This window comes from Mustela putorius, unplaced genomic scaffold (genome assembly GCF_011764305.1).
Source record: "Mustela putorius furo isolate JIRA1106 unplaced genomic scaffold, ASM1176430v1.1 tig00003834_pilon_pilon_pilon, whole genome shotgun sequence".
Lineage (NCBI taxonomy): Eukaryota > Metazoa > Chordata > Mammalia > Carnivora > Mustelidae > Mustela > Mustela putorius.
Genome location: NW_025421987.1, coordinates 86446464 through 86459710, shown reverse-complemented (window position 1 = coordinate 86459710; position 13247 = coordinate 86446464). Strand labels below are relative to the sequence as shown.

The following is a 13247-nucleotide window of genomic DNA, read 5'->3' as shown; positions in this document are numbered from 1 at the left end:
ATAAGTAATAGGACTTGTACCTACTATAGTTTAGAAATGCCAGAGCACAAACCTGAAGAACAAGGACTATTTACATATTTCCATTGAGGGTCTGAAAGCTTCTGGCCCATTTTCCTAGATTGAGACTGATTCATCTCAGAACAGTCCCACATTTTACCGTATTTTTGTGGTCTCCAGCTTTATAGTTTTAAACATAATTTGCATCTTGCTGTCAGGTGATTTGGAGCTGAGCTTTTTAAAGTGGATTTCTACCCATTAGTGGGTTGAGAAATCAGCTCGGTGGTCAAAACCTGCACTTAAAAAAAAAAAAAGAAAAAGAAATGACCCTATCGGAGTTTTAGCAAGGATAAGTAGTGTTTTTGTGAAACTTTTGTGTCCACATAAAATCACATTTTATATATATATATATATATATATATATATATATATATATGTGGCGGTCACAATAAAAAATACAAAAAAATTTGCAATCAAAAAATTTGAAAGCCACTGAATTAAATACATGAATTTATTGGTAAATAAGATAAAAATCAACACCTACTGATTTGATAAAATCAATACCTATATCTATTGATAAATAGATTAAATCAACACCTATTTCAATACACCCAAACTCTTCATTTTATAGATTAGGTAAATTAGAAGAAAAAGAAGTTATCAAAGCAATACAGCCAGCTAGACCTCTAACTTAGAAACAATACCAAAAGTTTGTTTGAATATTGGGTGCTTAAAGAGTTTTTGCTCAAAGAAACGAGAGATCAGGTTCCCAATTAGTTCACAAAAGCCAATTTAAACTATGTAGCTTAACTATAATACTAAAGTTATTAGAGACTTAAATTTCTCAACCTTGATTTATTTTTATTTGAGGTTCAATAGCTCTCCAAGGACACATTCTCCCAGCACCAACCAACTCCTTACAGTGCAGGCCAACAGCCACCACTCAACGTGGCATTCCTCAAGTTGTGCTTAGGATTTCAGAGGAGGAACAGATCAGAAGTTCTAATAGTCTTTGGCAACTGAGGTAGGATAGAGGGCTCTCCAGAACATCTTCCAAATCGCTCAGGTCTGTGTCCCTCCCACCACATACCAGCTCTGGTATAAGGTCAAACACGAGAAAGATACTTGCTTACCAATAGTTTTTGTGGGTTTTTTTCATCTTTATCAATCTTTAGGAGAGACTGCCTACTAAAAAAGAGCAATGGTCCACTCAGCCTTTTTTTCAGATCCCCAAACTCCTGCAATTTAAAAAAAGTATGTATCTACCACTGGCTTTAATGTTGATAATTGGCTACTGTTAGGATCAGCTGTTGGTTTTATCACCTGACTGCTTTTCTTATAAGCTGTTTAAATATAAAAATTCTATTACCAACAAGTTTCTCTGCACTGAGAGAGAAACATCAGTGCCTAGAGAAGCACGGCCTGTGACAACTATTAAATTCAGGAACTCAGGGTAAACTAGGATGCCACTCTAGCTTCACGCTCTGCTCTCACCGATTTCGTTGTGTCCTGGGAGATGATTAAGGGCTATCCTGAAGAGTACACAGAAGTGGGCAGCTCAGTGAAAGCTGCCTGGAGCAGCCCCTCAAATACTGGTTTTTTACACGAACGAAACCCCAGCGTCACTCACTGGGGCAGAATACAAACTGCCATTCCTCAGGATTTACCCCACGTGGAACAAATCTTAACCGAGGTACTAAATTCTCAGGGGAAACCTCCAAGAGCCAAGTGGGAACCAGGTTTTTAGTATAATGCTGACCCAGTAAAACTTCTGGCTTTTGGCTTACCAGCTGCTCGATCCCAGCACTCACTGACACAGCTCCAGTAGCCTCCAGAAAAGGTTCTGTGCAACCTAAGCTTGAGGGAAACTCAGCAGAGCCAGCTCACCCTTTTAATCAGCATCCAGCGCATGCCCTCCAGAGTACCTATCAAGCAAGCACAACACTTTCTGCCCAGCCCCAGATCCCATACCAAGACTCTGACACATCTCTGGGGAAAACTGACTACAATACCATGCCCCTGGGACCAGTGGCCAGTCCTCCAGAGGACAGACACGTTGACTCATGGCGAACACATGCCCGATTTTTCTGGTTTTACTGCCTTGCTTTTGCTCACCAGGACAAGTTTGGGAGGTTTAAGTACAGAAAGGATTAGAAATCATTTCAGCATATACTTTTCAGGTTCTGCCAGACAACCTTTATTACATCAGAAAAGCAACACTAGGCACTAGATCTTGCAAAATATGTTCTGACCAACTCTAAACTTTCTGAAATTAAAAATGCGTAACCACTGTAAAGTTTTTAATGAACAAAAAAGTTAAATACAAACTTTCATATGCAAAATAGATTATTGTATAACTGGCAGCCTCAGAGCCAAGTACTAAATTTTCTTCCAAATTTCAGTGGGGATGGAATGGGGGGGAGGGGAATGTAAATCCTAATGAGTATAAAACTTAATTTCGGCTTTATATATAGAAAAAAAAACTTTGAGGAAAAATAGCTTTTACAGTGAATAGTATCTTTTGAAATCAACGGCCCAGGTCAGCCCTTACAATTCTGAGGTTTATACTCAACCAGATCTAGGATGAAAATGAAGATTTCGGGTTTACAGTTACTTCAAATCCAGTTTCAACAGTAGCCAAGTCACCTCATTTCCAGAAAGCGCGGTCTCTTTAGGATGACCACGACACTCTTCTGAAGACGTGTGGAGAGCCACAGTTCCACTTTTCCATGCCCCCACGCCAGTGCTGTCGTGTCAGGCGTGCTCTGGAAGGCGGCCGAAGCCCTCAGCCACAGCGCTTCTCCCGGCATCGTCAAGCCTCCAACACAAGAAGATCTCTAGATTCTAGTTGGCAGTCTCTGCTCCAGCCTTAGAGAAGTTCATTAACACTTCCTTCCTCCCCACCTCCCTGATTGCCCTCCTGATCTTCAGCTGGGAGTGGAGCTTGATTAACACTCCTTCAAAAATAAATAGTTCAGATAATTCAGAGTTAACTGAAAGAGCAGCAGCACATAGCCACAGCCCATTATGTCTGCTAATGAGTGAGCGAATGAACACACGTGAACAAACACACAAAAGACAAATCATAGAATAAATCCTGCATTTCCCACATTCACAGGGAAAAAAAATCATAAAAAAAAGTTATTAATTAGCGTTTGTTCTTGTGTGGGTTGAACAGTCCAGGCTCTGAGCAGGCACAGGCTCACACATGGGGTTGCAGGCAGAACCTCCACACGGCACGTCAGGACCAGGGTGCGGGAGAGGCCGGCGCGCACGCCCGACAGCTCAGTACCTGTGAGACAACAGAGGTGATGCAGGGACTTCTGAACCCACGATGCATGAGGTATATGGAAACATCAGTCCTCCGTGACAGAACCACCAGCAGCTCGAGGGACTGGGTGGGGCATTCTCACAGCAACTGCTGATGAAGGATTTCCCACACCATCTTCTTCCGGAAGAGAGGCATCTGGTGCTGCAGACAGGCCACAAACAACGTATCACACACTACACAGTAACGTGCGCCTGTGAACAACCTTGAGGTGTAAGAAACCATGTCCTTTATAGAAGCCTTGTCTCTTTCGTGTCATGGTTCAGATTTACAAAGCCATAAATAAGGAGGTTATACCACAGCCCGTTATCTTATTATTGTATGTCTCAAAAACATTTTTACATGTTAGGAAAATCAAAGGAGGTTGCAGAATTATACAACAGAATCCCGCAACTACTTTCATAACAAAGATGTAAACAAAAATGGAAACACCCAAGTGGTAGCATAATATGAAACTTTTCTTAAAGATATTTACAGAACATTCTAAAATGAACATATTTTGCTTTTTTGAGAAAACATGAACTTTATTTAAAGGAATAAACATTCAAAAATTTGTTTTACCACGTTGTACATTGCCAATTCTCTTCAAACGGCCACTTGTGCCCTTCAAATCTCATGTCAGTAGGTTGAGAGAGCAAGTAACTCCTTGTTATTTAGAAGCATCGAAGAATGACATGGCTTTGTGCAATCTATTATTCTGCTTTATGATAATCACTATATGAGCCAATTTTCAAAGCAGCAGCAACACACAAGACAAAACCAAAATTACCTGTAACTCAACTAGTCCTCTTTTTGATGACATCAGAAGTTCATACTTTTGAGGTACTCCTGTTGTCTCATCATAAAATGGATATACCACTTTACTATGAACTAGTGATTTCCTACCTAGAGGGGCCTAAAAAGTCTTAACACATGGATGTGTAAGTTATTTTAAATAGCTAAAAACATGGAGTTAAAAAAAAAAAATCACACATTTATTCTTAGTAAAACTGCTAAAACTAACCAATAAAAAGTGCCTTTTTTTTTACTATAATTGTATTAATTCAGCATAAGAGCCCTAGTTATCCTATTGCTCACCAGCTTGGAATAGGGTCATTAGTCCTACCTAGTAAGTAGTTTGGTAGACATCTATCCAAATGAGATCTGTTAAGAAAAATATATTTTAAAGGGGGTTGGTCCTCAGTTATAAAAAGGTTGAGAATCCACTATTACAAACAAATTCTCAAGAGTTCCCAACACACTTAAATTCCCACTCAAATACAGAGCCATGGAGAACCCTAAGTAACCAGCACGGAAGGGAAAGGGAGCATTTGTAGTTCTAGTTCAGACCCGCAGCTTAACTTCTCACAAGGCCTGATTTCCCCGGGGTGTCACACACTCTTACTTGCCCCCTCCTTTGGCCAAAAATATCAGTAAGACTCAGGAGCTAGTGAACACTGGAGTTCAGAGATAGGCAATTTGCCTCACTGGCCACCAAAGAGGAAGAGCAACCTAATCGTAGAGGAAGAGCAACCTAATCGTAGATGCAGTGACAAACACTGACCCCAACAGGAGAGGGGCCACCCAGAGGGTGACAACAGTGATAACAGTGGCAGTTGTGCATCAGGCATTGGGAAGGAGCTCAGAGGTGAGCTAGTTCCCTAACAAGTCTGGGTGAGGAGGGGGCGTCACTCACCTGAGTAAATGTGATAGGTTTGTCCCTAGAGATATAATCTGCATATTTACAAGTAAACATTCCACAATCACTCCCATTCAACTGTTGAGGAATCTCCTAAAATTACAAAAAAAAAAGGCGGGGGGGGGGGGGGAGACACGGGGAGAAAGGGATAAAATGTCATCACACACAAACTCCTTTGACTTCTCATAAATATTACAGCAGATAAACGATATTATAAAGAAATGTAAAAGTACTACACAAACCATCTTCATGTGGTATAAAAACCCCTACCATAACATGGAGTTCATGACCCCCACAGAAAATATTTTTCAGAAAGAAAAAGAAAAGCGAAGTGAGAATACCATCTCTTGGCTCTCATACTAAGAAACCAAACTGAAGGTTTATTACTAGGAGCAGGAATTCTAGTCAGAATGGTTTCAGAAGCACTTTATAAATTCTGAAAAGGGCTAAATACGGCTCAATCAGAAACAGGCTTTAACTAACCTACTTCAATACTGCAGGGTTTAACTCCTCTTTTCTACACAGGAAAATAAGAGCACAACTTTTGACCCCTATAGCTACAATCAGGGAAAAGAAAAAATGCCTCTTAATAGGCTTTAATCAGGATCTTGTTTTTATGGCTCAATTCTGCACTGAGGCAAAAGCAGAGTTCACTGCAAGCAGTGCTGAAGGCATCATAGACCAATCCACGTGAGCTAAAGTCATACACTCTGGGCCTCTGCTGCCCGAATCTTGGCCAGCCCCACATTTTGGCTGTCAGCTCTAAGAAGCACGAGACAGTAAGAACAAAAGTCTGAATCCCCTGCTGGAAAAAATTCTAGATGACAAAAGCTCAATTTTTATTCAAAGAAATACAGATGTATTACATACAGATGTATGGAAACAAAGAAAAGATCGTTTGAACATGCACAACAGCCACACATATGGGAGGTAGCTCACACTTTTCTCCTGAGCACAGCATCTCCCACAGAGTGGACAGAACTACAGACTCCAACGTACAAAGGAAGAGAATGTTTTTCTGTATTACGTTCCCCATCCCAGAACATGGTTTCATCCTAACAGACACCTTCTATCTGTGCTTTCCTCAGGAAATTTCAAAGCTTAACCTTCTAATTATTCATCCTAGGAAGGAAAATCCTTTGAGTAAAGGTAGGGGAGCCATTATACACAGGTGAGGGTTAAAACTGAATTCATGCAGCCTACTTTTACAAGAAGCCATCAGGACTCAAAAATGTATGTATTCTCAAACCCTGAATGAAATTCAAATCTGGTAAATATAATACAATGCATATTCACTAAAAGCATACTTGAGTCTTGAGGACCTGTTGCATGGGACCTTTAAGACCTAAATAAGCAAAATTCCCAATAAATAATAACTTTAAACCTTCATTAGCACCAACCAAGAAAAATAGCTGACTTCAGTTTATTAGCTTTTCTGCTAATGAAAATGCTACATCCTAGCATATAGTTATTATTTACAATTTGTTTTTTAAATATGTTCTCTTATTTATCTGAAAGAGAGAAACCAGGGAAGTGGCAGAGGGAGAAGAAGCAGACTCCCTGCTGAGCATGGACCACCATCTGCCCCCCCCGCTTCCAATACAAGGGCTCGATCCCAGGAACTCTGGTATCATAACCAGAGCCAAAGGCAGACAGTAACTGACTGAGCCACCCAGGTGTCCCACAAATTTTTTTTTTTTTTTTTAAAGATTTGAGAGACAGAGAGAGCATGCATGCATACAGGAAGAGGGGCAGAAGGAAAGGGACAGAGAACCTCAAGCAGACTCCCTATGACTGTGGAGCTCAATACAGGATGGTTCTCACAACCCTGAGATCATGACCTGAGCCGAAATCAAGATTCGGATGCTTAAGAGAATCCAAAAAGAAAGGACAAATTATCTGCAAAGGAACGGGAGCTATACATCAGATGTCTCAGGAGCAACAAGGAAACCAGAACACAGTGGACTCACCTTCAGAGTTGTTAGTGAACATACATTGACAACCTAGAGAAACATCTTTCCTGTATGAAGGTGAAGTAGACACATTTTCAGATTTTCACAAACTAAGAACATTTACTACCAACAGACACTGGCTACAAGAATTTTTAAAGGATATGTTTCCAAAAAATGATCTCTGAAGAAAAGTCTGAGATGCAAGAATGAACCCAGAGCCAATAAACTGGTAAAAGAATTAGGTCAATGCAAACAACCATTGTTTATAGCAAGTGATAATGATGTGTGAATCATAGGCCTTTCCAACAGACAATCTAAAATAGTGGACAGCAAGAGCACGTTCAATTAACAGGAAGCAGATGAGTTGTGTGGCACGGGCATGGGCCAGGGCCAGGGAGGAACTGGAGGGAAGGGTTCCCAAGGGGCATAAGGAAGCTCTTGGGGCAATGGGCATCTTCATTTTCATGAGTGTGATGATGGTTTCACATGTATATACCTATGTGAAAACTTGTCCAATGCACTTTTCTTATGTCAACTGCACCTCAGTAAAGATTTAAAAAAAGAGAGAGTCGGATGCTTAAGCAACTGAGCCACCCAGGTGCCCCAGCATATTTTAACAAGAAATATAGGCTAAGAAGCAGATATCCTGGCGAAATGAATTTCTAAAGATTTAGAAGTAGATAATTCTTAAGAGAATGCATGCCTAAGGGTTATGAGTGAGTGAGGGGAGAGAGGAAGCCAAGCACACATAATACACCAGTCAGTAAATACAACAAAGCACTTCAAATACAAATGATCATCACTTACATGTGGCTTCATGCTGTAGTGGGTCCACTCTAAAAGATTCAGATCAATATTTCTTTTGGTCTTACTTTCATCCTGTAAATACTGACTAAAAAAACAACAAAGAAGGAATATATTGATGAATCCCTGAGGAGACTTACCATTATGATTACAGACGGGCTATTCTCCAATCCATCTTCACTAGCTTTTTTAAAAATGTGATTGCTTTGGTTTTTCATATTTTTCCTGCTTACAAAAAATGTACATGCTGAGGCGCCTGGGTGGCTCAGTGGGTTAAGCCTCTGCCTTCGGCTCAGGTCATGATCTCGGGGTCCTGGGATCAAGCCCAACATTGGGCTCTCTGCTCGGCAGGGAGCCTGCTTCCCCCTCTCTCTGCCTGCCTCGCTGCCTACTTGTGATCTCTCTGTCTCTCTGTCAAATAAAATATTTTTTTTAAAAAGTACATGCTTTAGAAAATTAAAACCTGTAAAATGTAAAAAGCAAAAGACCTCCTAATAGCCATCCAGCAGTAATTACTAATAAGTTTGCTACGTATTCTTCTAGTTCTCCACTCCTCACAATTTAAAAACATAAACTTTATTTTAAAAAGTACTTCATTACACTACTTACTTTTTCTCACTTGAAAATGGATATAAAATATGGGGCGATGGGTGAAACAGGTAAAGGGAATTAAGAACACACTTACTGTGATATGCACTGATTACATACAATGCTCTGTAATGGCTGAATCACTGTATTGACTACATTGTACACCTGAACCTAACATAACACTGTATGTTAGCTAAACCAGAAGTTAAAATAAGAAAAGATCTAAAACAGAAAGTACCTACACTTGTGAGCACAGCATAACTAGAATTGTCAAATTCCCAAGTTACATACCCAAAACTAGTGTAACATTGTGTCAACTACACTTCAATTAAAAATTAAAGTAAGTATAAAATAAGACAACTGGCCTAGATTCCCCCCCCACACACAAAAAAAAAGCCTTTGCCATGAAAAGCGAAAAAAGGATGACTATTCTAAATTAGACTAAAGAGATATATCCACGTGTGAACTCTGACCGGCTTCCTGGATTAGGGAAGAAACTATAAAACATACCTGAGGAAATCAGAACATGAGCCAAAAATTATAAAGACTGCTAATATTCCTTTTTTTAAGATTAATTAATTTATTTGAGAGACAGGAAGAGGGAGAAATAATCTCTAGCAGACTTCCCGCTAAGTGCAGAGCCCAACACGGCTAAGCACTAAATCCCACCACCCTGAGATCATGACCTTAGCCAAAAGCAAGAGTCACATGTTCAACTGACTGAGCCACCCAGGTGCCTCTGATGGCTAATTTTCTTAAGTGTGATAATGACATTGTGATTATGTAAGGAAACTTCCTTGTTCCTAGGAGATAGAGATATATACTTAAGTATAGTTTATCCAGATCTTCAGAGGGTTATCACATGTAAGCCAGGCATCTCTCTTCTCATCCTAACCTTCCCGTAAAGGCAACCAGTGCCTGGACTGCACTCTCAGTGGGAGAAATCCCGCCCCCGAGAGGGTGGAGGTGGAAACTGGCTCTTGGGAGGCAAGAATCTTAGATATCAAAGGTTTGTAGCCCTCTAAACCCAAAAGACCAAAAGTCTTATTCCTTAGCACTATTTTCTCTTGTCATAGAGAAATTAAATTACATTTTTCTCTGAGGGGGGAGGTAATAATGGAAAAACAGGTTAAAAAAAAAAAGCTAAACTAGGAGCATCAGGAAAGGTAGCGGGCCTCAGATACCCAAAGAAGGGAGAGGGAGAAAGAAAAAGCAGAGTGAGGTGTGAAAGAAGTACGATTTTTTGGTATTCTGTTATAATCAGTACACAAAACTCTGCTGTATGATTTCAGCAAGAACATGTTTATGTATGTGATATTATGTATGTGTCTGTACACATGTATGTATATGTGCATTTTATATACATCTTAAACAGAAAAGACTAGAAGGAAATAAAATTCAGTGTATCGTATAATTTTTTAAACATTCTTCTCTTTAAATTTTCTATTCAAGATAAATAGTAAATAAAAAGGATCTTTTACACTAAGACAATACTGAAAAAGAACTGAACTAATTGTTATTAAAAACAAATATTCTTGTCATTCACTTAAGAGGTTCCTTACTAAAGTACCCTTATAAATTTATTCAAGTATCCTTACTAAAATTAAAAATGAGAACCCCCTTTTTCTTCCAGCGAGCAGAAGGGGTTCAAAACAGACTGCTCTTACTGAACTGCTTCCTCACTGTGAAATTCATGTCACTATACAGCTTAATAGTGGCTATGCTTTGAAGGCAGGTTTCTAGCAATTACTATTCGAAACAGTTGCCTACAAACCATAAGCTTTAACTTAAAAGTTACCTCTTGGTTCTGAGATGAACCCAACTATCATGGAAAGCAGAGACATTAGCAGGTTTAAGAATTCGAGGAATAAGACCCTAGTTAACAGCTCTTCAGAGCATTCGGAATAATGTGTCAATCCCAAAGAACCCTAATTCAAATCACAGGAGTCTTATAAGACTTATTTTACATTACAGTGCATGACAAACTTATTTCCAATGATGCTACTAAATAAAAGTTCTCAGTTAAGATCAGATATTGGGGGGGGGGGGGTGACCAGAAGATGAATTCAAATCAATTCCTGAACTAGTGGGAGAATAACCTTCACTCAATATTACACTACCAGCCACCAGAGCCTCCCTGGATTAAACACAAGATAGATCACCTAACAAGGGCATAATGACACAACAGTAAAGCTGTTCAGCCTTTACTTACAGGAGAATCTCACAGATCCTGTGGCCCTTTTGTCCCATAGAATCCAGATATTTAAGACACCTTTTTCTTAGGTCTATCACCTGTAATGGAAAAATACAACATCCAGAAACATCTTAACCAAAACAGAATTTTATTTCTAAAAGGAAGAGCATCTTTTAAAAAGTCAATACAAGTATCAACATAAATATATTACTAAGACACATTTTTTTAATTTTATTTTTTTTAATATTTTATTTATTTATTTGACAGACAGAGATCACAACTAGGCAGAGAGGCAGGCAGAGAGAGAGGAGGAAGCAGGCTCCCTGCTGAGCAGAGAGCCCAATGCGGGGCTCGATCCCAGAACCCCAGGATCATGACCTGAGCCGAAGTCAGAGGCTTTAACCCACTGAGCCACCCAGGCGCCCCTCTAAGACACATTTTTTAATAAAATATCGTATCATGATATATAAGTTTCATTCTATAAAATTATATACTTCCAGTCCCAGGGAAAAGCCTAGAAACTTAACCAGAAAAACATTAGTCATCTTCTCAAAGTGATGAGATTTTTTTGTTCTTGTTTTTTTTCTTTATACCTTTACTTTTCTATAATAAAATGGTACCATCTTATAAACAAAACTAAAGAAATCAAATAAAGAACTCATATGTGTACTAAAACTCTTTGCTGTTTTCCTGTATGCCATCTAGCTTTGTGTGTGTGTGATTATGATTTAATTTTTTATATTTTTTTTCACGCTATTCTTTTTTTGTAGATTATTTATTTATTTATTTGACAGACAAAGATCACAAGTAGGCAGAGAGAGAGGAGGAAGCAGGCTCCCTGCTGAGCAGAGAGCCTGATGCGGGGCTCAATCCCAGGACCCCAGGACCATGACCCAAGCCAAAGGCAGAGGCTTTAACCACTGAGCCACCCAGGTGCCCCCGTACTATTCTTTAAATTTAAATTCAGCTAATTGCCATATAGCTTTCTAAGTTGTTCAACTCAAGAACCAAGAAGGGACTCTACGCCTTTATATATACTAACGGATTTTTAATTGGACAGAAAAGGGTAGTCTTCCTTATTCAAGAAAACAGCCATTATACAGACTCCAACAATTAACCCTCTCAACTCACCACCAGGCTCCAATGTACCTTCCGATGAATAGGCACCAGAATAAGTTCCTGTTCAAAGAGATTGACCCCTTTGGTCCATCTTTTCACTGCCTGGTAACCACCAGACTTTAATTTGGGATAGAAAAAAGTACTGAATGCATGAAGTGCTGGATACCCTTGCTTTTTGTTTCTTTCCACCAGAAGATTCATGTAAAAATTAATGACCTGTAATACCAAGGGAATAAGCGTCAGAACATGGCAAGTACATTACCAAAACTAAATTTCTACCTAACTAAATTAGGATGAGTTAGAAAGTAAGCAGCTCCAGGAAAGGAAGGTACTAGAGATGGGGATGAAGGGACTGTTTACAGCAGAATAAGGAAAATAAAAGATAATGAATGCAAAATGGGAGGGCTTAAGGAGTAAAATTGTCCTTTTTTTTTTTTTTTAAGATTTTATTTATCTGTCAGAGAGAGCGAGAGCGAGCACAGGCAGACAGAGTGGCAGGCAGAGTCAGAGGGAGAAGCAGGCTCCCTGCGGAGCAAGGAGCCCGATGTGGGACTCGATCCCAGGACGATGGGATCATGACCTGAGCCGAAGGCAGCCGCTTAACCAACTGAGCCACCCAGGCGTCCCTAAAATTGTACTTTTGAAGCATGTGAGTAAAAGAGCCAAGGAAGTCAAGGAGAAAGTCTTCAATAATGAAAAGGTGTACATAACTTCATCACATGAAAAAAATATGCAGAAATACTAACTAGAATTGAATTTTACTATTTATAAATTTTACTATATATAAAAAATATTAACTGGAAGAAAATACACCCAAATATTAGTATTTTGTTTATTTTTGAGTGGTGGCACTTTTGAATGGTATTTTTCTTTTACTTTTCCTGTACTTTCCAAATTTTCTATAATAAATATGTAACATTTACAATGTAAAACAAAAATAAGAATGTGTTTATATGTCATTAGTCTGGGGTGGGGAATAGGAAGGAAGGCAAAGAGGTAAAATGCAGGGACTTTGGGGAGTTAGAGAAAGGACCAGCTAAAATACATGCAAGAACTAAGAGCTTGTTCTAGCTAACTATGTAAGGATACAAGATGACAGTTTGGCAAATTTTTATAGTTATCACTCCAAGAAAAAGACACATTTTATAGACACATGTATGCATAGTGATCAATCTATCCCTTTACTATTGGAAAAATTAAAAGGCTCTTGTAAGAATTCCTCTAAACTAAGTATCACCTGCTGCTTCTTTCTATTCATCAACTACACCCAAGGTTATAAAAATGTCACTGAAGAGGTGCCTGGCTGGCGGAGTCAGCAAAGCATGTGACTGACTCTTGATCTCGGGCTTGTGAGTTCAAACCCCACGTTGGGCACAGAGCTTACTTAAAAACAAATAAATAAATTCGTAAAAAAAAAAAAAAAAAAAGAAGTCACTGAAGACTACTAGTAAATAAAGTGGGGGATGAAACAAAGCACCCATGCAGAAGAGGAAAACATGGCCAATCAAAGGCAGCAAAGAGGGGCGCCTGGGTGGCTCAGTGGTTAACCACTATTTTCAGGTCATGATCTCAGGGTTGGGATGTTCT

General features: G+C 39.3%; 1 protein-coding gene across 1 annotated transcript in view; it reads right to left on the bottom strand.

The window, feature by feature from the left end:
* Positions 1 to 2170: 2170 nt before the first annotated feature.
* The window catches only part of SENP2 (SUMO specific peptidase 2), a 34768-nt gene continuing 23691 nt past the window's right edge, over positions 2171 to 13247 (bottom strand). The window contains 5 exon segments of the mRNA XM_045088715.1: positions 2171 to 3469; positions 5001 to 5096; positions 7763 to 7847; positions 10560 to 10639; positions 11673 to 11876. Of these exon segments, the coding sequence (XP_044944650.1) occupies positions 3407 to 3469; positions 5001 to 5096; positions 7763 to 7847; positions 10560 to 10639; positions 11673 to 11876 (528 nt within the window). The 3' untranslated portion in view covers positions 2171 to 3406.